At 45.5% G+C, this 25,263-nt stretch overlaps 1 protein-coding gene across 4 annotated transcripts in view; it reads right to left on the reverse strand.

Annotated features, from left to right (window-relative positions):
• Positions 1-2,048: 2,048 nt before the first annotated feature.
• The window catches only part of HGSNAT (heparan-alpha-glucosaminide N-acetyltransferase), a 34,181-nt gene continuing 10,966 nt past the window's right edge, over positions 2,049-25,263 (reverse strand). The window contains exons 5-19 of one of the 4 annotated variants that reach the window (XM_036456587.2): positions 23,949-24,018; positions 20,654-20,723; positions 19,865-19,974; positions 17,314-17,390; positions 16,143-16,173; positions 14,028-14,188; positions 12,450-12,565; positions 10,024-10,145; positions 9,300-9,426; positions 7,633-7,719; positions 5,262-5,339; positions 4,882-4,952; positions 4,673-4,785; positions 3,265-3,480; positions 2,049-3,231 (exon numbers count right to left, since the gene is read on the reverse strand). In XM_036456587.2, coding sequence (XP_036312480.1) covers positions 3,299-3,480; positions 4,673-4,785; positions 4,882-4,952; positions 5,262-5,339; positions 7,633-7,719; positions 9,300-9,426; positions 10,024-10,145; positions 12,450-12,565; positions 14,028-14,188; positions 16,143-16,173; positions 17,314-17,390; positions 19,865-19,974; positions 20,654-20,723; positions 23,949-24,018 — 1,415 coding nt within the window. In that variant the 3' untranslated portion in view covers positions 2,049-3,231; positions 3,265-3,298. Of the gene's footprint in view, positions 3,481-3,511; positions 3,535-4,672; positions 4,786-4,881; positions 4,953-5,261; positions 5,372-7,632; positions 7,720-9,299; positions 9,427-10,023; positions 10,146-12,449; positions 12,566-14,027; positions 14,189-16,142; positions 16,174-17,313; positions 17,391-19,864; positions 19,975-20,653; positions 20,724-23,948; positions 24,019-25,263 lie in introns of those variants that run through there. The other 3 variants (XM_045588839.1, XM_036456588.2, XM_036456589.2) reach the window with 3 other exon arrangements.

The raw sequence follows: 25,263 nt of genomic DNA on the forward strand, positions 1-25,263 counted from the left end.
GATATTAACAAAATCTAATAGCCCCAATTCAAAATGCCATTCAGAAATGCATCTACTATGTAAAATCAAAGTATGGGATCCAGGGATTGGAAAAAGCAACTTTACTCCATTCTACCTACTCATCGCCTCAGACTTACACTTTGCACAAAAGTCTCAATAAAGAGATGGAGCAGAAGGAGAAGTAATGCCTCATGGCTGAAATTTACCTGGTTCTTGATATTTATAAAAGTTGTGTTAACTTTGTGCCTGTATTACAGAAACACAATACAGCGCTGTCCCCATCTTAAAAAGGACTTCAAGTCTCTGAGAATTCCCGGTAAGGTGAACCAGTAAACAGCCAAAGCAGGATCAGATTCCAGTACAATTCTTATCATAAAAATTACTGAGTAAAAAACTGTCCTCACTCTCCCTCTAGAACAAGAATTAAAAGGAGCCAAAACCGGTTTGGCTCAATGGATAGAGCGTCAGCCTGCGGACTGAAAGGTCCCAGGTTCGATTCCGGTCAAGGGCACGTACCGAGGTTGCGGGCACATCCCCGGTAGGGGGTGTGCAAGAGGCAGCTGATCAATGATTCTCTCTCATCGATGTTTCTAACTCTCTATCCCTCTTCCTTCATCTCTGTAAAAAATCAATAAAATATATTAAAAAAAAAAAAAGAATTAAAAGGAGCAAATAAATATAATGAATGAACCCGAACCCTCAGGGACTAACACAGGTTCTGTGAGGCCTAAAGTATACTGAACCAGAAAGACTAATTTTTTTTTTTTGGGGGGGGGGGGGGATGGGGATTTTTAAATAAGGTTCAAAAATGACCTTATTTGGAATAGGAAAATAAATTACAAATAATTGTAGGCTTGGGAAATCTGCCCCTTTCTCTTTTAAATCATTTCAGGCAGCAGGCTATCCAAAATGCTGCTGGAAGCAACTTGCTCGCTCTCTCCCCCAGAACAGATCCAGCCCTCTCAGCGGCTCTGAAGCTTCCTTAGTTTTACCATAAAAATAAAAACAAAATAACATTTCAACAACACTCCTTTCTGGACAAAACTCTTTCTTTTAAATTTTTTTAATTTTACCAAAGTAGTAAATACATAGTTCATAATGTATCTTTTCCCCCCTCCAATAGGTGTGTAGTGTAGTGGTACAGCATTGTTGTTTTTATCCTATTGTTGACACTATTATAGATGTCTCCCATTTCCTCCCTTTACCCTCCTTTACCCATCCCCCCACCTCTGGCCATCACCACACTTTTGTCTATGTCCATCCCCCTCCCCTCTGACCTCTATCAGTCCCTTCCATCCTATATAATAAAAGGCTAATATGCAAATCGACCAAACGGTAGAACCATTGATCACCAGGGGCAGATGCTCAATGCAGGAGCTGCCCCCTGGTGGTCAGTGCGCTCCCGCCTCTGTAGCAGCGCTAAGGATGTCTGCCTGCAGGCTTAGGGAGCGGGCCTAAGCCGGCAGTCAGGCCTCCCCACAGGCTCCTGGACTGCAGGAGGGCACAGGCTGGACCCCCCACGAGCGCACGAATTCCGTGCTCCTGGCCTCCAGTATGATCATATTAACCAGTGTCTCCTGTGGAGCGCGGCTGCAGCGTTCAGGCAGGATCAAGCCTCAGATTGACTTGTGGCAAAGCCACCAACAAGTCCCAGCTTGGAGGGCAAAGCCCTCCCAGCACAACTATAGTCAAAAGACTACGGTTGTAAGCTTGACCTTAGCGTCCGACCCCGCAGTCCTAGGTAGCTGAGGGGTGTGGGCTGCGGGGGGCGCAGCAAGTGCTGCCAGAACAAGGCTTGACAGAGTCCAGAGAATGGCAACAGCAGGAAAGCAGATTTGAAATTTGCAAGAACACTGTAAACATCTTGCCCTTGTTTTGCTTTGTGTGATTTGACTATGAAATAAAGACTCAGCTTACAGGCTGTGTCACTGTGTCCTCATCCAGGCACAGCGATCCACCTGGTCCCAACTGTATTCTCTCCATCATTTTCTTTAGTCCTTCACTGCCCCTCCTCAGGTGCAGTCACCTCAATAAATTTAATTTTTAAAAAATGTAGATAGGAGAAAAGTAAGAGGAAAAAGTAATCCAGGAAGACTATGTTCAAAGTCAGAAGCAGGAGGTCCTGGCTAAGTGAGGGAGGCGGGAGGGGGTCTGTTGGGGTCGGAATAAGTAGGGTGGGCACAGGGGGGTAGGGACAGGAAGCTGGAAAGAGGTTTTGGGCTCAACTGAGAATAGTTATGTCCGCCCGGCAAAGTTGTATCAAGGTCAATGGAAGCTTTTATAAGGAGGTGATGTGCTCTGAGCCCAGCTTCAATCAGCCTAATCCAGTGACAATGGGTGTGACTCTCTGGGACGAAGGACTAGGGGAAGGAGGCCAGGATAAAAAGAAGTAGAGTCTAGACGAGAATCATAGGTGGAGACAATGAGCGGGAAGAAGGCACAGGGGGAGATGGAGACAGAATGGGGAAGACCTGGCGATGGACTCAATATGGAAGAAGCAGGGGTCATGGAGGGTGGGTGGAAGACGGCCACGGTTTTATACCTAGAGATGAGATCCACTCACAGAGCTGGGAGAGTACCAAGAGGAGAAGGTTTGAACTTGGGACAAGAAAGGAGGGAAGTGGTGAGCCCGGATGCTGGCGGACATCCAGGGGAGGGACCTGCAGGCAGTCCCGAGTTCGGGGCAGGGGTCGGAGCTGGAGCACAGACTAGGCAGTTGTCCGTGCAGTGGCGACAGCAGAAGCAACGCTGAGCGGGCCCCGCCTTGCCACGGAAGGATGCTCTGGAGTACAAGCTGTGGTCCCGTTTCCCTTAAACGTGGAATTCTCAGAAAATTCCCAAGTATGATGATGCACCACAGGAACGATGCTGTTTCTCTCCGTGTGCCCTCCCCCCCTCGCTCCCGAGAAACAACTTCCGCAGCTGTAATTCCAAGCAGGAAAGGTGCCTCCATTGTGGAGGGTCATTCCGAAAAGACAGACTCCAACGAGAGTCTTCTAAACTTGTCATTGTCCCTTATTTTGAAGAGTTTTCGGTAGTAAAATTATTTTTCTAAGGATTTCAGAAAAGCTGTTGATGGACCCCACCTCACTGAGGACCTGGGAGGCCATCGCTATCTCCCTCGTTTCACAGATGAGGTACCTGAGACTCAGACAGGAGAACGTCAGCATCGTCCCCACGCGTGTGGAAATATACACCCTATCGGTTTTATCATCGGCGGTTCCCTTTAATCAAAGCTGGGTCCACGCTCCCGCCCGGCCCGCCAGAGTCCCCCAGCAACACGCGTCCGGGGGAGCGGTCAGATTTTCCAGAAAACCTTCTTTCTGTAGAGCACGTAGGCGATGAGCACCCAGAGCGCGGTGGCGACGAGGTTCTGGACGAGGTGCTCCTTGTGCGACTGGCTGTCCTGCAGCCGCCACTGGAAGGGGAAGTAGTTCTTGAACACCTCGTGGCCCACGTACACCAGGATGGAGTTCATTCCTGGAGCAGAGAGACGGTCGTTCGTGTTTTCCTTCCACTCATCTATTTAACTCCCTTTTTAAAAAATACTTGTATTGATTTCAGAGAGGAAGGGGGACAGTGCTAGAAACGTCAATGATGAGAGAGAATCTTTGATAGACTGCTTCCTGCACGCCCCGTCTATAGGGGATCAGGCCCGCAACGTGGGCGTGTGCCCTGACCAGGAATCGAACTAATGCCTCCTGGTTCAGAGGTCGGTGCTCCAGCACTGAGCCACGCCAGCCAGGCTTGTCTACTTAATGCTTGAAATATGATTTTAGTTCAGTGGAAAAAAACAAACAAACGCATGCTCTGACATTACTGGCTACTGTCAAAAACAAGTGGTGCATATCTTAACTCAAGTGTAAATTATATTAAAAATTATTAGAAAGTCTTCCTTTCGTAACAGCGGAATTCTTGAATATTAAATCTGAAAGGAAAGCAAAATTTTAACTCAGATTTCCTCACAGAAAACTGGAGGTCCACCGATACTGGTTTGGCTCAGTGGATAGAGTGTCGGTCTGCGGATTGAAAGGTCCCGGGTTCGATTCCGGTCAAGGGCATGTACCTTGGTTGCGGGCACATCCCCAGTAGGGGGTATGTAAGAGGCAGGTGGTCAATGTTTCTCTCTCATCGATGTTTCTAGCTCTCTATCCCTCTCTCTTTCTCTCTGTAAAAAATCAATAATATATATATATATTTTTTAAAAAATAAGAAAACTGGAAGACCAAAGAAAGCAACTATGATTAGAACCAGAAGGAGGCAATGAGTCACTGAAGGTACTGGGCCTCTCGGTCTCCAGGCAGAACTGCACTATAACCATCCTGCTTATCTCTTGGTGTCATCTCTTAACATTTCTTCTATATCGTCTGTAAGGCGGTGCACTTACAGTAGGAAAGAAAGAATGCCTCATCTCTAAAGCATTGGATTGGGATGATAGGCCCCAAATTGTGGCTGGGGACAAACCAACTAGATCTAAGTAGGTAGACTGGACAGGCCAGGGCTGTCCTGGGTGGCCTGGGCCTGTGTGGCCCCTGCCGCTTCCTCTCTGAGCCTGCAGTTTGGGGACGTACCACCGGCTGGGGCTCGAGGTCCCCTGAGGGCACACTCTGCTGGTCTCTGGGCCAGTCCAGCTGGTCACTGCAGCAACTCTGTCTGGGTCGGGGGGACTTACCTGGGTAGTGGAACGGGGATCCTGTCCACAGTCCCTTCACATCCACGATGGGGTACAGGACGAGCAGGATGAAGAAGGCAAAGGAGCTCAGCGTGGTGACGTATGAAATGGACCTGGGAGGAGGGGGGTGGGTGTCTCGGGGCTCCTGAGAGCACACCAACGCGAGCGGCTCCGGGCAGCACGCTGGCGTGGCTGTTTTCTGTACCTACCAGAGGTTCTTGTTCACCGGAACAAAGCCCTCGTTTTCAGAAACCTTCGTCAAAACGACAGAGATCAGCCCCTGAAACGAGGGAGAAGGATGTTAAAGGCTTTTTTTCTATTACCTCACAAAACAATTAATGTTTCAAAACTGGAGAATAGTATGTATGTCATTGCTTAGGGAGGGCTGAAATTGTGTCATATCGTATTCTTTTAACTGGAAAAAATATTTTTAAGATGCGTAACTAAAAACGTTCTCTAAAAATACTTTTTCAGCATTCCTCTGAGAGAATGCTACCTGTTGCGATGTGGTGACAGTTGCTAAACATTTTTTAACTGAAATACGTACGCGTGAAGGAAAGGACTGTTAGGAAGGACCGTCGATACTCACTAGAAAACAACACCAGGCCGTGAATCTGATCAGGATGTCCTTGGTCTGATCTTTGTAATACAGGAGTATTTTTCCTGCCTGGAAAAGAAGACACAGTCTGTCCAAGAGAACTGCCGGAAGGTACATTCTAATCTCACATCCCTCCATTCTCTCACCACTCCCCTGAGCCCGCAGCCAGGCACACGGCTGGGCGCGGGGAGTACCCAGAGGAAAGGCATGTGACCCCCCGCCCTTGCCTCGTGGAGACTGAGGGGCACAGGGGCCACCTGAGGGAGGAAGACATTACAGAGGAAGTGCCACAGCGTTCAGGCTACAAGTGCAAAGCGGGAAGGGCATTCGGGCCCACTGGAACAGCAAGCCCAGAGCAGGTGAGAATGGGTGAAAACGCCCACCAGCCCTCAGTGCCGCAGGTAATTCAGAATGGCTGGGCGGTGGGCCGGGCGCGAAGGGCAGGCAGGTGGACCTGTGGCCTGTGGGTCTCACTGGCAGGCAGGCCTTCTCCCACAGGTCTGCCAGATGGCCCGATCTGCCCTGGAGGAGGCACAGGGACAAAGTGGAACTGGAGGCAAGGAACACTTTAAACACAGTAAACCCTGAACTTTGCATAAAAATCCCCCCAAATTAGGAACTAATTTTGGGAAATATCCAACTATAAGAAAGTGTTACTTATAATAATAGCTAAATTTTATGAATGTTTTCAGAACTTTACATGAATTAAGTTATTTAATCCACTCAACACCTTTATGAAGTAGGTGCTATTGAAGCTCAGAGGGGTCAAATAAGGTGCCTGAGGCTACCCAGCTAGTTGCGAGGGGGCGGGGTGTAGCCCTGGTTCAAACCCAGGCAGCGGGTTTGCACTCTTCAGTCCTATGCTGCTCCAGCAGGTGCAGACTTAGCTAGAGAGCATGTGCAGGAATTAAATGAAAGCACAATGTAAACTACAAAGTGCTCTGGAGATAAAGGCAGTAATTCTGAATACAAAATTATTTAACCACCCAATTGTATATGCTTTCCAACTGCACTATTCAAAACAGAAGCCAGGAGCCAGAGGTGACTACCGAAAATTAAATTTACTTAAAATCTAATCCTGGCCAGTGTGGGTCAGTGGTTGGACATCATCCTGTGCAAGGAAAGGTTGCCGGTTCAATTCCCAGTCAGGGTATATGCCCAGGTTTCAGCTTGATCCCCAGTAGGTGGCATGCAGGAGGTAGCCAATCAATGTTTCATTCTCCAATCCATGTCTCTCTGTCTCTCTTTCTCCTTCTCACTTCCTCTCTCTCTCTCAAAAAGAAAAAGAAAAAATCCATAGAAATAGTTTTAAAAATTAAATAACATTTAAAATTCAGCCCCTTATCCCTGGCCAGGTAGCTCAGTTAGTTAGAGCGTCGTTCCAATATGCCAATGTTGCAGGTTTGATCCCTGGTTAGGGCACATATAATAATCAGCTAATGAATGCTTAAATAAGTGGAAGGACAAACCAATGTTTCTCTCTTTCTCTCTCCCCTTCCTCTCTCTAAAATCAATAAATAAAAAAATAACTTAGCCGAAACCGGTTTGGCTCAATGGATAGAGCATCGGCTTGGGGACTGAAGGGTCCCAGGTTCAATTCTGGTCAAGGGCATGTACTTTGGTTGCAGGCACATCCCCAGTAGGGGGTATGCAAGAGGCAGCTGATCGATGACTCTCTCTCATCGATGTTTCTAACTATCTCTCTCCCTTCCTCTCTGTACAAAATCAATAAAATGTTTTTTTTTTAAATTACTTAAAAGAATAAACAAACAGCCAAAACCAGTTTGACTCAGTGGATAGAGCATCCGTGTGCAGAATGAGAGGTCCCAGGTTCGATTCCTGTCAAGGGCATGTGCCTTGGTTTCGGGCACATCCCCAGTAGGAGGGGTGCAGGAGGCAGCTGATCGATGATTCTCTCCCATTGATATTTCTAATTCTCTACCTCTTCCCCTTTCTCTCTGTAAAAGAAAAAATCAGCCAAAACTGGTTTGGCTCAATGGATAGAGCGTCGGCTTAGGGACTGAAAGGTCCCGGGTTCGATTCCGGTCAAGGGCATGTACCTTGGTTGCGGGCACATCCCCAGTGGGGGGTGTGCAAGAGGCAGCTGATCGATGACTCTCTCTCGTCGATGTTTCTAACTCTCTATCTCTCTCCCTTCCTCTCTGTACAAAATCAATAAAATATATTTTAAAAAAACTAAAAAAAAATCAATAAAATATACATTTTTAAAAAATGTTTAGACCTGGAACACACAGAAGAGGATATGTTCCAATGACTTTAATGAAACAGTTTTTTCATTAGTAACGAACCAATAATCCCAAACTGTCAGAAAAAAATGTTTCCTGATAAAATGGACGCGTACCTGAACTCCCAAAAATGCCATCACGATGGAGTTGATGGTGCCCAGGATGCCCTCGGGGTCGTAGGCCGTCGTGGTGTGATAAAGCACCTGAACAAAACAGAACAAGAGGCAGCACTCGCTCCCTGGCCACGAAAATGCACACGACCCATAGACTAGATATAAGCTTCCATGCACTCCGATATTTAATGTGCTTCATTTTTACTGCAGAAATGCACGGCCAACTTGCAGGGATTGTAAGAATAATACCTCCGGCCGAGACGGGGTGTGTGACTGACACTTCAGAGGGGACCCTGAGACCAAGGGCCAGCCGTGGGCCGGCACCGCCACCTCGACGTCGGGTGGCTCAGCGACACGACACATCCCTGACCGGTGTCAAACCATTTCCAAGTTTATTCTTTTGGGTCAATCCTGTTGTAACATCAACAGCGTCCTGTCTTCTTTTAAGACAAGTAACATTGAACACATCTACCTGTTATTTTATTATAAAATAAGTTGTTGCCGAAACAGGTCTGGCTCAGTGGATAGAGCGTCAGCCTGCGGACTGAGAGGTCCCGGGTTCGATTCCAGTCAAGGGCATGTACCTTGGTTGCGAGCACATCCCCGGTGGGGGGTGTGTAAGAGGCAGCTGATCGATGATTCTCTCTCATCCATGTTTCTAACTCTCTATCCCTCTCTCTTCCTCTCTATAAAAATTCAATAAAATATATTTAAAAATAATAATAAAATAAGCTGTTGTAGGAATTACAGAAATTTGGAAATACCCAGCGTAGCAGGTGCTGTAGGGTGCCACCCAGATTCCCCCTCCCGTACCCTGCAGGGCTAAAGCCTTCCCGCCTTGCTGCTGGAAGTGGCAGTGGCCCATAGCTCTCAGCCAAGTGCCTCTCCGGATCCGTCCCTGACTGAACAGAGCTGCCTCTCCGGAGTCAGACCCCCTTGCTGGGGGAAGTGCACATCCCACCAGGGGACTAGGGCCAGATCCCTCCCCTCAATCCAGGACACCTGAGTGCTACCCCAGTCCACCCCGCTCACCATGAAATCAGCTGAGGCCTCCATGGGACCGGGATGCATTGCCACTGCTCCCTCGGCCCTTCATTCCCCAGCAAGCCTGGGTCCCACGGGACTGCCTGCTAAACTTCCAGTCCCAGAGTGAACCTGTCTCAGAGTTTGCTGCCAGGAAACCCTACCTGCGACCAACCTACAGAAAAGCACTAGGCTTCGCGTCTGACACAATGTAGACTCACTTTGAAATCCAAAGTCATGTCCCCCTACTGCCCCATCATGAACACTTAAGTCCCCGAATTCAGTCACCTTTTCAAATAAAAATCAGTCCCTGTCCTAGTTTATGGAATGGTCACAACTGCCAAAACCAGTTTGGCTCAGTGGATAGAACGTCAGCCTGCGGACTGAAAGGTCCCGGGTTCAATTCTGGTCAAGGGCATGTACCTTGGTTGCAGACACATCCTCAATGGGGGGTGTGCAAGAGGCAGCTGATCGATGATTCTCTCTCATCGATGTTTCTAACTCTCTATCCCTCTCTCTCTTCGTACAAAATCAATAAAATATATTAAAAAAAGAAATGGACACACTGAAAGCTGGCCCACCCTTTCTGCCTTCCCTCCCTCCTGAGCTCCTGGTGTCCGTTCCCAGTGCAAGCCCGTGCCACTCACAGTTGAGGAAGGATGCTGATAAATGTGATCGTATCCCAGGAGCAAGCGGTCAATGTAGCCAGCAGCTCCTCCGGTGCAATTCGGGTACGCCCCCAGGTCTCCGATACCACCAGGCCCGAGGTAGCCTCTGGGGAGGGAGAACACGTTACCGGACAAGACTCCAGAGGGATAAGAGTGCAACTGGCTGTGCATGCAGCCCACCAAAGAGCCAGGAACCCCTCTGGCGCCAGGCCCTCTGACCAATGCTCTTTTTTTTTTTTTTATGTCTTTATTGATTAAGGTATTACATATGTGTCCTTATCCCTCCATTAACCCCCCAAACAACCCCCACCCCCACTCATGCCCTCACCCTCCTGGCGTCTGTGTCCATTGGTTAGGCTTATATTCACGCATACAAGTCCTTTGGTTGATCTCTCCTCCTTTCCCCCGCCCTCCCCTGTCTTCCTCCTGAGGTTTGGCAGGCTGATGCTGACCAATGCTCTTTCGACTAGACTGCTCCCATGTTAGGCTCCAAAACCTCCATTCAAACTGACGCTGAAAAAACCCCCTGGGGACACTCCTGTGGACACACACCACGCTCTTCTCCCAACATAAAGCGGCCTCCATGGAGAAGAGAGAGTGGAAGGGATTCCCTGGACTCTGGGAATCTAAAAGCAGAGCCCCAGAGGTCTGAGAAGGCAGAGAATGACGAGCACAGAGGGATTCCCTACACGGGGTCACTTACGTGGGGCATCCGGGAACAGGTAAGAAGAAGGTCAGAGCCAGCCAGACGCTCTCCAGCACCAGGATGACAAGCCACTGGGGCCAGCTGGACGTGATGTCCTGAAGAGAAGGGCACCTTCTCTCCTGGGGGAGGCCATAAAACACACAAGCTGAATGCAAGGAGAGCGAACAGGAAGTAGCACGCAAGCATGTATATCTGGGACATTCCCTCTGATTCTTCTCCTGGCCTTTATTGTAGCAATGCAGAAACACATGCATGTTTATCTCATATGTACTGCGTGACCTAGATGTGTCCTCTCTATGAAGAACCACAGTAAAACAATAGGTACAAAGAAATCGGTGGACAATTCCAATCCTATAAACAAAGAGAACTGAACACAGATGTTCACACAAAAACTTGTCTACAAATGTACACAGAGTCATTAAAATGCTTATTAGCCAAAAAGCGAAAACAAGTCAAATATCCATTAACTGATGAATGATACAAAAATGTGGTTCAATCTCAAAATGGAACACTAGTCACCAAGGAATCCAGGCTAATACATGCACAGCATGGATGAACCTTGAAGACATTACGCTGAGTGGAAAAAAGCCAGACATAAAAAAGCACACATATTGTATAAGTCCACTGCTCTGAAACATCCAAAACTGGCAAATCTATAGCGACAGAAAGTAGATTAGGGGTTGCCTAAGGCTAGGGGACTTGTGGGAGACTAGTAGTCAGTGTAGGGTTTTTTGGGGGACAGTGAAAATATTCTAGAACAAGATAGTGGTGATTGAATACACAACTCGGAATACCACTAAACATCACTAAATTGTATACATCAAACACGTGAGCTTTATGGTTTGTGAAATATGTCTTCCATTAGGAAGGAAGAAATAGCTGTCACCTTGGTAAACTCAGCAATTTATAGCAAGACAGAAAGTAATCACAAAAGAAGCAACTTGTAGAAACAAACAAAAAACAAACAAACAAACAAAAAAGAAGCAACCTGAATACTTCTTACAACAAAGAAACAGTCAAGGACGTACTGCCATCCTCCCACACTCCAGCTTGGCACTTCCCTCCATGCTGAACCTTTGCTGCCTTTTGTATAGATGCTGATATGTACTACAACTCAAACAAAATACAGCCCAGCTGGCGTGGCTCAGTGGCTGAGCACTGGCCTAAGAACCAGGAGGTCACAGTTTGATTCCCGGTCAGGGCACATGCCCGGGTTTCAGGCTCCATCCCCAGTGTGGGGCATGCAAGAGGCAGCAGATCAACGATTCTCTCTCATTACTGATGTTTCTATCACTCTCTCTGAAATTAATGAAATTATTTAAAAATATATATTATACATTATTATATATATATATGCCTAAGCAACTGGCTGATGGGCCGGCCAATAGCTATGATGCACACGGACCACCAGGGGGGCAGACGCTCAATGCAGGAGGGGAAACCACAGACATGGAAACATGGAACAGACTGATGAATCTCCGAGTGAAGAGAGGAGGGGAGAGGGTGGGAAGAGATTAACCAAAGATCTTATATACATACTAGAGACCCTGGCCTGCACCCTCTCTCAATCCAGGACCCCTCAGGAGATTGGGGGGGGGGGGTCACAGAGCTGGTTTTGGCCCTATCTCCGGTGCACAAATCCACAAGGAAATTAAAAGAGATTGAAATTAAAAGAGATTGAGTCAGTAATCTAGATGATGGTGATATTATTTTAATGCCAAATACCTTTTGTTACTGGACACTTAAAAATATGTTAAGAGGATAGATCTCACGTGTTTTTTTACCACAATAAAACAAAACAAAAAAAACCTGACCGATAGGTCTGGCTGGGTAGTTCAGTTGGTTAGAACGAGGTCCCAATATCAAACCAAGATTGTGGATTCAATCTCCTTTCAGAGTACATACAAGAAGCAACTAATGAATGCATAAACAAGCAGAACAACAAATCCATGTTTCTCTCTCTCTCTCTACCTTGCTCTCTCTCTCTAAAAATTAACTTTAAAATGGCTGATATAAAGACTAAATAAAGCCCTAACCAGTTTGGCTCAATGGATAGAGTGTCGGCCTGCAGACTGAAAGGTCCCAGGTTCGATTCCGGTCAAGGGCATGTACCTTGGTTGCGGGCACATCCCCAGTGGGAGGTGTACAGGAGGCAGCTGATCAATGTTTCTCTCTCATCAATGTTCCAAATTCTCTATCCCTCTCCCTTCCTCTCTGTGTTAAAAAAAAAAAAAAAAAAAAAAAAAAAATCAATAAAATATATTTTTTTATAAAGACTAAATAAAAATAATTGAAGTAAAAAAGAATATATTTGACTAACAGAATCAAAGAATCTCCTCAAGTACAGTCCTGCACTCGGAACTAAAGAAAGCTCTACAAACTACAGACATTTCCCCCCTCTTTTAAAAAACAGGGTTTCTCACCGAGACACAGCTCTCAGGCACAGGCTTGGCAAACAGGAGCTCCAGCACGGCCACCACGAAGTAGGTCACCCCAAGCCGCTGGAGCACACCGGGGATCCGCACCTTATCCCAGGACACTGCGGGGGCCCGAGGCAGGGGGAGGTTAGCCAGCATCTCTCATCTCGCCCAAGACACTCCTTTCTCCTCAGGGGGCAGGCACACCCACGTGGCACCTGCTCACGTCCTCTTTAAGCTCTCGGAGATGGAAACGCTTTGTGTGGTCAGCAGACATGCTCCGACTCACAGCAGAAAGCTGGCCCGCTGGGAGGCTGGGATAACAGAAGTGTCTGCCTCGGGCTGGGGGTGGGTGTAGGATCCACCGACAGACTCTCCCTGCCCTACAGGACACCACCGGGCTGGGTCACAGGGAGAGGGGAAACCCTATAATGAACCTATAATATATCCTGCGAGCAGTGGCCTGCCTCTGGAGACCCGCCAAGTCAACTTTTCTGTGACACCTTCCCTTGTGACCTCTACCTCCTCCCAGTGCCTAGCCTTCGTGGTTCTTGCCTGTGGGGTTCCTCTGGCTAGTATCTACCCTGTTTCCCCGAAAATAAGACAGTGTCTTATATTAATTTTTGCTCCCAAAGACGCACTAGGTCTTATTTTCAGGGCATGTCTTATTTTTTCCATGAAGAATACAGTACACATTTATTGTTAAATGAAAATAAAGGAAATTTATTACCTATATACAGTCAACACAAACCAGACAAACTATGAATCCTACAGTATCAAGAACTTACTCATTTATTCAATGACATTCATGTCATCATCTTCTGGAACATCATCATAACAATCCAATTCCTGAATTTCCTGGTGAATTTCTTGTGACTCCATTTCTTTAGAATCAGTGGACCAAATCTCTCATGTTTAGCCTGGGGGGGGGGCTATTTTCGGGGAGATGCCTTATATTTCACTCCGAAGGAAACTGTAAGTAGGTCTTATTTTCGAAGGATGTCTTATTTTCGGGGAAACATGGTAGCTATTTGTGTCCATTTCTGCCACGGCCCCATGAGGACAGTGACCAGCGCCTTCCTCGGTTCTGACACTGGGTCCCAAACAAAGAACTTACATCCTTCCTTCAGCTTTCCTATCTCGCTCACGCCCATAAGACAATGTCAAAGGTGTCATGCCTGCCTAGCAACCCAGATGGCATACAGGTGGCAGGTGACAAAGGTGAATTTTGAACCACCACATAACAGCCTTGTTATGAAAGTTACTGAAAGCAAAGTGGGAGGAGGGTAGGGTCTGAGAAACAAGGGGCCTGGTCAGGGCCCCACTTGGCCCCTCACAGCACTTGGATCATCTGGAGAAAGCACTCCCAACTCTCGTGGCAGGAGATGGGTTTAAGTGGCCCAGGTCTAAGAGACCAACAAAATAACAATAATGCCCAAAGTTATACAAGCATCATGTATTCTTTTCTAATAACTATTCTTTTTGTAGGTGCCTGCGGTGGAGAGATTACACTTCTTTCAAATTATACCGTGTAGTTTCCATATTTCAACCCGAATATATAACAACAGAGGGGGATCTACTTACATGGACCAAGGCAATAATTGGGGTTCACAATGATAATTCCTATGCAGATTAACAGGAAACTCCTCCAGGCAATTTTCCCCAGGAGTCTGAATTTTGAACATCCCCGCTGCAGTATGGAATTCATTGATAGAAAAATGGAAGACCCCATAATAAACACAAACCTAAAAACAAAGAAACAAAGAAACAAAAAAACAGCTATTACCCCATAATAAACACAAACCTAAAAACAAAGAAACAAAGAAACAAAAAAACAGCTATTACCCCATAATAAACACAAACCTAAAAACAAAGAAACAAAGAAACAAAAAAACAGCTATTACCCCATAATAAACACAAACCTAAAAACAAAGAAACAAACAAACAAAAAAACAGCTATTACCCCATAATAAACACAAACCTAAAAACAAAGAAACAAACAAACAAAAAAACAGCTATTACCCCATAATAAACACAAACCTAAAAACAAAGAAACAAACAAACAAAAAAACAGCTATTACCAGATAAAAACAGCTATTAACAGATATATATATATGTATTAACAGATATATATATATATATATTAACAGATATATATATATGTATATATGAACAAATTTTAAGGTATCAATATTTTATAATCTGTTGCATAAGAGAAGCTACACATGACTTTTTCAGAGTAGCCAATTACTGAAATGACATCGGGTTAACAGCAGAGGAGACACAGCGAGGTGGTTGGGTTTGCGTGCCCTGGAGTCCGTTCTTAGAGGAAATTCTTCAGGACTGAGTGCAATTTCCAAGAACAACTGTCCCATTTAAACAGCAGAGAAATAAGGATGGAGATGCTACAATCCCATCAGCTCAACAGTCACTAGCATGCCCTCCAGTCCTGGAGAAACAAACCACACACTCCAACCATTTCTCTCACTCCTGCTCCTGGAAGAAAAATGAAAGCTATTTTATTTCTTTTCTTTTCTGATTTTGTCTGAACCACGCATCTCTTCTCTTTCCTTTCTTCTACCATACTAAATTACCTCTTTAAACAAAATCAGAAGAGCAATTTCTCTATTCGGAGAAGGGTCACAGAGATGCATTCAGAGCAACTGCACACCTTGGTGTCTTCCGGCTTCCTTTTGGGGTCACGGAATCAGATAAAAGCCTCTAGGAGAGGACTAGGACGCAAGCCACTTTTCTGTAGGGACCCTCACAGAGAATATATGTAAATAATGAGCAGGTCGCCAAAACCGGTTTGGCTCAGTGGATGGAATGTCAGTCTGCGGACTGGAAGGTCCCAGGTTCGATTCCAGTCAAGGGCATGTGCCTTGGTTGCGGGCACATCTCCAGTGTGAGTGTGTGTGTGTGTGTGTGTGTGTGTGTGTGTGTGTGTTTGTGGGGGCGCGCGCGCACGAGCAGGAAACAGTTGGTAGATGTCTCTCTCTCATTGATGTTTTTAGCTCTCTATCCCTCTCTCTTCCTCTCTGTAAAAAAATCAATGAAATATATATATATTTTTAAAATAAAATAATAATTAGCTGGTGGGCTTGTAAAAGTTCCTACTAATCTGGCTAAAACACACACACACACACACACACACACACACACACAAACAAAAAATCTTCCCCCCAAAAGCCCTGCGTTTATAAGACAGTTTCCACCTTGTAGATGGGGTCAGGGTCCCCCAGCAAGGTTAGCACACAGAGGAGTGAAGACAGTGTTCAGAGCTCCGTGGTTATTCCAAATTTTACTTTAGAATATCATTGCCCTGTTACAGACTTACCAGAATTCCCCGATACCAATAGACAGCGCTACTTTTAGAAGTGCTTTTTATACTTATTTTCAGGACTCGTGGTAGTTGTCATTTCCTACAGGATTCTAGGGCCTCGTGCGGTACCTTGTGTCCACACTAGCCAAACGGCCCCCCTGAATCAATCATCTTTTAGAGACACAGGCCTAGGGTAAGCACTGCGCATGCGAAGTGTGAGCACTGCGCGGCACAGTTTTTGGAAGGCCCTCGTCACCGCAGAGAAGTGGCACAGGCCTGGCCCAGAATGCAAGGCTGGTCTCAAGAAAGGCTCCCACGTCAGCTGAGAAGAAACCCCGGAGAGGACCAGCGGGAGAGCTGGCGGCAGACGAACTCACCATGGGAACACGAGGTCAGCCACGGTCAGCCCTGCGGGGAAACACCAACACGGAGAGGTAAGAAAAGGGACTCACGAGTGTGAATACTTCCTAAACGGAAAAGGAAAACCTGGGGAAGGAGCACACCGGCCCTCCCCGTAATTAACGAAGACCATGAGGATGAGTGCTAGCCTGTGAAGCAAGAAGGAGCACACTGGCCCTCCCCAGGACCCTGCGACCTGGGCCTGGGCCTACAGCCTTGCCTAAGAACATGACTAGCGGGAGAACCAAACTAGAAGCTGTGGACAAGTCTGTAATCCTTACACACTGCTACTCTAAATCCATTCTCAAACCAACCGCCACGGCCAACGCACAGCCATCACTCAGCACCTCTCAGACTAACTGCAGGTCAACGGCCCCATGGAGGACAGGGGTGTCCGAAGGTATGTGCATGGCTCCACGGAAAGGCAGCTCCAGCTCACGACAGGGGTCATTTACTACGGAGCTCTTTTTCCTTCTTTCTTTTTGTTGTTAATCCTCACCCGAGTATATTTTTCTATTGATTTTTAGAGAGAATGGAAGGGAGAGGGAGAGACAGAGAAACATCAATGTGAGAGACACACACGGACTGATGGTCTCTCGCATACACTCCGACCAGGGTAGGGATCGAGCCTGCAATGGAGGTGCGTGCCTTTTTTTTTTTTTTTTTTTTTTTTTTAAATATATTTTATTGACTTTTTTTATAGAGAGGAAGGGAGAGGGATACAGAGTTAGAAACATCGATGAGAGAGAAACATCAATCAGATGCCTCCTACACATCCCTTACTGGGGATGTGCCCACAACCAAGGTACACGCCCTTGACCGGAATTGAACCTGGGACCTTTCAGTCTGCAGACCGATGCTCTATCCACTGAGCCAAACCAGTTTCGGCTACAACTGAGTTCCTAACATCTGCAGAGTCCCTCAGTCCCATAGCAGAGACCGCAGAGTCCCCGTGTTTTCACAGTGAGGCAGTGCAGAGCCACAGAGCACAAAGGACAGAAGGACAAAATAACCTAAGGATCATTCTTTGGGGGCAGGAGCCTGCTGGGGCCTCATCTCCAGCTCCTGAGGGACGCTGTGTGGCTCTCCTGCCCACAGTTCTCTGACCGGGTCCCACTGAAGCGACGCTACCTTTAGGAAATAACTTACCATTCCAACTTGCATGTTTGAAGTACCAGTATTTCCCTCCTCCGTAATTAACGAAGACCATGAGGATGAGTGCTAGCCTGTGAAGCAAGAAGGAGCACCGTGAGGGCTGGCACATGTGACACAGGACGGCCGATGGTCAGAGTCACACTCACAAACACAAGGTGCAGTCATGACACAAGAGGGCATGTAGCGAGTGAGGAATGGTTGCTTCTCACCACCACAGTCAGGACCCTCCACCAAGGTCCCTCCGTTGCCAACATTTCTAACTTAATAAAGTCTGCGTGATTTTTACAATATATTTTTATTGATTTCACAGAGGAAGGGAGGAGGAGGAGATAGAAACATCAATGATGAGAGAGGATCATCGAGCTGACTCCTGCACGCCCCCTACTGGGGATTGAACCTACAAACCAAGCAAATGCCCTTGTCTGGAATCGAACCTGCAACCCTTCAGTCCGCAGGCCTCTCTATTCACTGAGCCGAGCTGGGTAAGACATAAATGAAGTCTTAAGAAAAATTTACACTGATAGTAAACTGTGTAACCTGAAAGCAAAGCAAAAGATTCAATGCTAATTATTCAGGTGTCTAAAGTTCACAGTCACTAGAGCCAGACTTGAAGGTTCAAATCTTAGGTGCTTCTCTCTTCTGAGTCAAAAGACCCTGGGCAAGACTCTCACAGGCACCTCCATGTGCTTCTCTGAAAGAGGGAACCTACCCCACACAGGAAACGCTGGGACTCTTACAATGTTCACAACAGCACCTAACCAGTGCTGGGCAATTTTCGGCACTTAGTAAATGTTAGCTCCTGTCTACCTAAGAACGTTTTATCTTCAAAAGTGGCAATGAGAATCAAAAAGAAAAATTAATATAACAACACTGATTCTGGATATGCTATTGTTTGAAGCGAATTCTGTGGAATGCAGGCAACAGGGACTTTAGTATGCTAATGTGATCATTTATGGGGACCCTGGAGCTCAACTGCTCAGGATCAAATCCTGGCTGTCCCACCCCAGCCGGTTTGGCTCAGTGGATAGTGTGTCAGCCTGGGGACTGAAGGGTCCCAGGTTCGATTCTGGTCAAGGGCATACACCTTGGTGGCAGACACATCCCCAATGGGGGGTGTATAGGAGGCAGCTGATCTGATACTTCTCTCTCATCGATGTTTCTAACTCTCTAACCCTCTCCCTTCCTCTCTGTAAAAAAATCAATAAAAAAATATTTTAAAAACACACACACACACACACACACACACAAATCCTGGCTGTCTCAATCTTTCTGAGTGACCTTGGGCAAGTTATTTAATCCTCAATCTCTTCATCTGTGAAACAGGCATCTTAAACATATATACCTCATAGAGTTGTAAAAAAGGTAAGTAAATTAAGACATTTTAGAACAGTCTTAGCACGTGGTGAGAACTCAAAACTGCTAGCAATTGCTACTATTACCATCATTTTCGTTATTATTGCCTGGCTTCACATATGCACACCGGGAGCTCTGCTGACGCTGGGACAGGATTCCAAGGTTATCACTGGAGTGAGAGACCCTGGTGAGTAGAAATGGAAGACCCGATACCTAGATATTTGTTTTCAGCTCTACACTTTTACACTTTATTTTCGGAGTTTCGTCCTGGCGTTCATTCTTTTATCAGAACTATAAAACAACTAGAGGCTGGATGCACAAAATTTGTGCAAGAGTAGGCCTGCGCAGCCATGGCTGTCTAGACCCTTCCCTCGAAGCCGCAGTGGCCCCGGCTTAGGCTTTTGTCTGGGAGGTTGTCCAGAAGGACATGTGGTCTAACTAACATATTATGCTTTTATTATTATAGATAATCATTTACTATACGATGCTGTGGGTTTGTTATAAAAAGGCCTGGTATTCTAGTTGTTTTGCTAGTGGTGGTGAAGGCTGAGAACAACTCTTTGGGGTGATGGTGTTTCGTTTCTAAACTAATGCGTCTTCTCATCTGTCAAGTGACTGACCGGGCATGGGGGTGCATGTGGATGTGGAGACCCCCGCGTACAGCTAGTTGCCTAAATGCAAATCACCTTAACTCAGCAGAAGCTACACACCAGGGGCAACTGGCTCTGGTCTTGCCCCACTGCTCCTCACCAGCGCACAGTACACTGACTACCAAAGCTTCCCAGAAAGGAGAGGATGCTGCTTTTCTTGCTTTTTTTTTATTAATCTTCACCTGACGAGATTTTTCCATTGACTTTTGGAGAGAGTGGAACGGAGAGGGAGAGACAGAGAGAAACGTCGATGTGAGAGAGACCCATCAGCTAGTTGCCTCCTGCACACACCCTGACCAGGGCCGGGGAATCTGTGACTAAGGTACATGCCCTTGACTGGAATTGAACCCGGGACCCTTTAGTCCACAGGTTGACACTCTATCCACTGAGCCAAACCAGCCAGGGCTGTTGCTTTTCTTTTACAGCTAGAAATCCTTTCTAGCCTAGAAAGTAAAAGAAATATGAAATACGTTAGCATAAAAGTGTGTTTATGTGAAAACATGTAGCCTGAGGCTGCCTGTGCCCACGGGGGAGCCACGTACCCCCTGAACGTGTCCACACAGCGGAGGCGCGGAGGCACCACGGACGGACGCCACACTTGCGGTTGGGCATCGTCACCGAACAGGCCTGCCCTGCTTGGAGAGCCCAGCTCCTTCAGAGAAAAAGGGGAGACAGTGATTCATACTGCCAGGGAGCACATTTCATTTTCCCACTGTTCAGAGAGGATGAACCACGTGGAAAGCTAAAGATCGCTGTTCGGAGCAACACTTCAATTTGCTTTTGTAAATATCCCACCTGGAGGCTTAGTTTTTCCTTTGTTTGGTTTCGTGCCTTTTGCTGAGCTTGCCAGGCCTACGCTGACACACGCCCACGAAGAACTGGTTCATGAGTGCATCTGTGCAAACATACCAGCAAGAACGTCCGCAAGGGGGCATCCATATGTCCATAATGAACTTGTCAGCACAGCAATATGCTTGACCATCTCAGGAGGCCTTGGCATTTACAGAATCAACACTGGTGTCTCTGGTGCTCAGTGACCCTCTCTACATAACTGGGCTGATTCAACTGCGCTGCCTGCAGAGCCAAACGTCCCCACATCGCACATCACGAGGCAGCCCAGAGCCCAACCTCAGGGAAGCACCAGAGGGACAGTGCCCTTCACAGAGCTGAGAGAGGCTGCTCTGTAGTAAGAATACAGGACACGTGACCTGGCCTTCCACAATGTAAATAAGATGAATTAAACCAGATACTACAGATGACTAAATAGAAAACTGTAAATCCCAAACCTACAAAACCACCCAGACCACACATGACACCTTCTAATAACTCACGGAGTTGATGAGGCGATCGGTTTCCCGAGAATTTATTGCTTTAGAAATCCAATTATTGAAGTCATCCAAACTGTAAACAAATAGAAGGCACAGTTCTTTTGTTTTCTTTGGCAGAATTTCAAAATGACCGGATATCATATTAATTGGTTAAAATGAAAATCATGTTAAGTTCAAATTCCATACAAGTCAAAGAATTAAACATTAAAATTTTTTTTAACATACAAAAAAAGTGCAAATCAAAGTTTATAGCACCTGTATTTTAAATGCTTGACTCTTACAGCAACATTTTCTCATCAATAAGAATAGGAATAAAGAGTTGTTGTGAGGGTTTATTGAGGTTATTATTCCCTGTGGTTAGAATTCTTATTAATAATGCTAATAATACTAATAAGAATTCTTATTAATAATATATCATATCACTGAAATAAGAATAGCAAAAAATTTCAAACAAGCACACTCAATAGAGAAATGACCCTGTTACATGGTCTATGACAGCTGTGTAACAGGGTGAGGTACAGCTATTAAAAATAACAAGAATGTGGCCTCTGACTATACAAAGAAATACAAATCTAAACTGTTAAAAACAAAAAGCAAAAACCCGTTACACAGACTCAACTACAACTAAACTAAAATGCATATGTGCATACTGAGAAAGCTTGAAAGTAACTTCAAAGTTATTCAAATATATATTGGGTTCTTATTTTCTAGCAGGGTACTTTTGTCCAAAAAGATATCCAGATGATATTAAACTGATTAACAAAAGATAAATATATTAACTGGTTTTTTTTTTAAAATGAGAAAAACTCGCCGGGACCGGTTTGGCTCAATGGATAGAGCGTCGGCTTGGGGACTGAAGGGCCCCGGGTTCGATTCCGGTCAAGGGCATGTACCTTGGTTGCGGGCATATCCCCGGTAGGGGGTGTGCAAGAGGCAGCTGATCGATGACTCTCTCTCATCGATGTTTCTAATTCTCTATCTCTCTCCCTTCCTCTCTGTACAAAATCAATAAAATATATTTAAAAAAATAAAATAAAATAAAATAAAATGAGAAAAACTCATTTTACATGAACTTTTACATAAACTGTATATTTAAATTATCCAATACATAGGATTCTTTTCTTTTTTCTTTCTTTGCTTTTTTTTTTGTGTGTAAAAGTTCCAAGCATATGCAAAAGTAGATGAACTAGTATAGTAAGTCTCATAGCCCCACCTCCTAGCTTCAACAAGTATCTACACATGTCAGTTTTCCTCCACACTCCCACACAATACCCTTTTTATTTTAAAGAATCCCAAACATCATATAATTTCATCCATAAACACTTCAGTATATATCTCCAAACAATAAAAACTTCTCAATTTTTAAACATAACATACCTTCATTGCATTTTAAAATATTATCAATAATTCCTTAATATTATCAAATACCCAGTTCAATTTCTCAGTCTCATTAAGTTTTTCCTTATAGTATATATGGGGGGGGGGGGGGGGCAATGGTATATGTACAAAGATAATAAGTTAATTAAAAATAAATAAATAAAAGTTTTTCCTTACAGTATAATTGTTTAAATCAGTATCTAAGCATGATATATATAGTCAGTGAATATATTTATGTTGTTGTTAATCCTCATCAGAGAATATTTTCCCACTGATTTTTAGGGAGAGTGGAAGAGAGAAGGAAAGACAGAAACATTGGTGTAAGAGAAATTCATCAATTGGTTGCCTCCTGCATTAGCCCTGACCAGGGCCCAGGCCTGGGAGGAGCCTGCAACCAAGGGATGTGCCCTTGACCGGAATCGAACCCGGGACCCCTTGGTCTGCAGGCCGATGCTCTATCCACTGAGCAAATTGGCTAGGGCTGAATATATTTTAAATCTCTTCTCTTGTTTCCCCACAACTCAACTCCTATTTCTAGCTGATTCAGTACTAATAATATCACTGTTACATGAAAAATATTAAAACAGAGACATCTAAGGAAGGGTGAAAAGGAGAAGTTAAAATATTTTAAAATTGAACTTTTAAAAACTCTTGTACATGCTTGTTCTCCAAGTGAAAGGAGAGAAGTGGTGTTTTTACTACTTTTTCTGGTTCAGACAAACCTGAACTTCCCCAGACTTCCATGGGCATGCTGGGGAGGGCCGGGGCAAGGACAAGGACTCTTGCTTTGCCAATCACAGCATTCTCCTGCAAAGGCAGACTCTCATGCAAAGCAGAGTTTCGGCTCCACAGTGGAGTGAGGTGGTACCTCTTCCCATTGCCAGAGCTTGATATCAGCTAGTAATTGCTTTAGAAAGTGATGTAACAGATACATTCGCATGAAAAGCACCCCATGAAGAAAATCCTAATGAACTGGAACAGTATTTGCACCATATCCAAAGACTGACAAGATGATACCTTAATTCAAAGAAATGAAACGCCTCTGAAAGGATTATACTCTGTCCCTGAAGAGCAGGTAGATCCCACACTTGCTTCTGAGCAGCAAGTCATCCTGCTCCCCCTGCATACAGTCAGATTTCTCCTGCAGGAGCTATTTCTGGGATGCACAAAGGCAGTGGGTCAAAGTGCATGAAAGCCCTAAAATTGTAGAGCTCCTGGAGTGAGCAACCTTAAAGGCCAGCTTCTCTTCCTTCCAATTGGCATACAGCTCACCAACCAAACCCTGTGGTCCTTCCTGGGACCCTAACAGGCTGAGTGCATGAAAAATCAATCTTATTCTTTTTGTAAAATACAGGAACTTTCCTTTAAAAGATGATCTGCCAGGCCCGGATCTATTTTACTTTCTTTTTCTTTTCCAGTCTATTAATTCTCTCTCACCAGAATCCCTGGTACTCGAAGAAGAATTTCCTCTCACACTGCTAACCCAACAAAGGGAAGGAGTCCCTGCTGGGGTCCGGAGGTACCACACCTCAACCTCCGTCTCTGCTGCCAGGTGCCCAGGCTGGCAGGAGCTGGGAAACTGGATGAGAGGGGCGGCCCCAGGACTCAGAGCCAAAGGGAAGAAAGGGTGATTTTCACCGTGGAAATCACCTCCTAAAATCATCACCACTTCTACTCGTTATAAAACAGGATGTGAGACTCGTTCAGGAAATTATTTCTCAAGCGTTTGCTTCTGCCTTTTCAGCCACTTGGGAGGACTGAAGGCAAAGACCCAATAGAACGGGGCTATCATTTCACTGGAGCCAGGGATCACCTCTGAAGCTACATTGAATCCCTAATCCTAGGACTGGAAGGGGCATGGTGAACACAGTGAGTATTCCTTTCATCAAAGAATACTACTCCTTTCCCCAGGGGTGCTTACCTCAACAAGAACCTTAGAAAGCACACGGCAATGATGACCGCTAGACCAACAAGGAGCGCAATATACACAGCTATAAAAATAACAGAAAGCACGTTATCACCAAAAACATCATCATAAGAACCAAAGTTGTCACATTATTAGATTTTATCTGTAAATGAAAAAAATGCAAAAAAAATAAAATAAAAATCACAACAAATGAAGGAAAAGCCTATATCGATATGCTGAATTTCCTATAGACAACTGAGAACACTTCAAAAGGGGAGTGCTAATTTTCATTATGAAAAATACCAAATTACACAAAAATACGGAGAACTGTACAATAAACCCACGCACACCCATCACTTAAATTCTATTATTATCAAAATATTATCACTCTTGCCGAAACCGGTTTGGCTCAGTGGATAGAGCATTGGCCTGCGGACTGAAGGATCCCGGGTTCGATTCCAGTGAAGGGCGTGTACATTGGTTGCGGGCACATCCCCAGTGAGGGGTGTGCAGGAGGTAGCTGGTTGATGATTCTCTCTCATCGATGTTTCTAGCTCTCTATCCCTCTCCCTTCCTCTCTGTAAAAAATCAATAAAAATATAAAAAAATATATTATCACTCTCTCTTTATCTATTACCACTCTCCCCTCTGCTATTACCACTCTCCCCTCTACATGCCTAAAGTGTTTTAAAGCAAACCCCAGACACCCACCACACCCCTGCATCTCCAGTTCTCTCTCTAAAGCAACGGTCTCGTAAAAGATGTGTCAGCATCCTGCAGCTCCTGACATGATCCACTGAGAAGGGCACGCCACTCCCGCAATAATCTACTGGAAAAGCACGGCCTCTACCTCATCCTGAGAGAACAGCAAATAAGCCCAAATAACAAAGTGGCCAGTCTTCTTCAAAAGTGTCAAGGTCGCCCTGACTGGTTTGGCTCAGTGGATGGAGTGTCAGCCTGCAGACTGAAGGGTCCCAGTTTCAATTCCGGTCAAGGGCATGTACCTTGGTTGTGGGCACATCCCCAGTAGGGAGTGTGTAGGAGGCAGTTGAATCGATGTTTCTCTCTCATCGATGTTTATAACTCTCTATCCCTCTCTCTCTCCATTCCTCTCTGTAAAAAATCAATAAAATATATATTTTTTTAAAGTGTCAAGGTCATGAAAGACAAAGACCTGTCCTAGATTACAGGAGGAGCCCACATTCAAATACAAAATTAGAAGGAACAACAGGAGAAAAAGCCGAAACCGGTTTGGCTCAATGGATGGAGCGTCGGCCTGCGGACTGTAAGGTCCTGGGTTCGATTCTGGTCAAGGGCATGTATCCTGGTT

This window comes from Pipistrellus kuhlii, unplaced genomic scaffold, assembly GCF_014108245.1.
Source record: "Pipistrellus kuhlii isolate mPipKuh1 unplaced genomic scaffold, mPipKuh1.p scaffold_m20_p_3, whole genome shotgun sequence".
NCBI lineage: Eukaryota > Metazoa > Chordata > Mammalia > Chiroptera > Vespertilionidae > Pipistrellus > Pipistrellus kuhlii.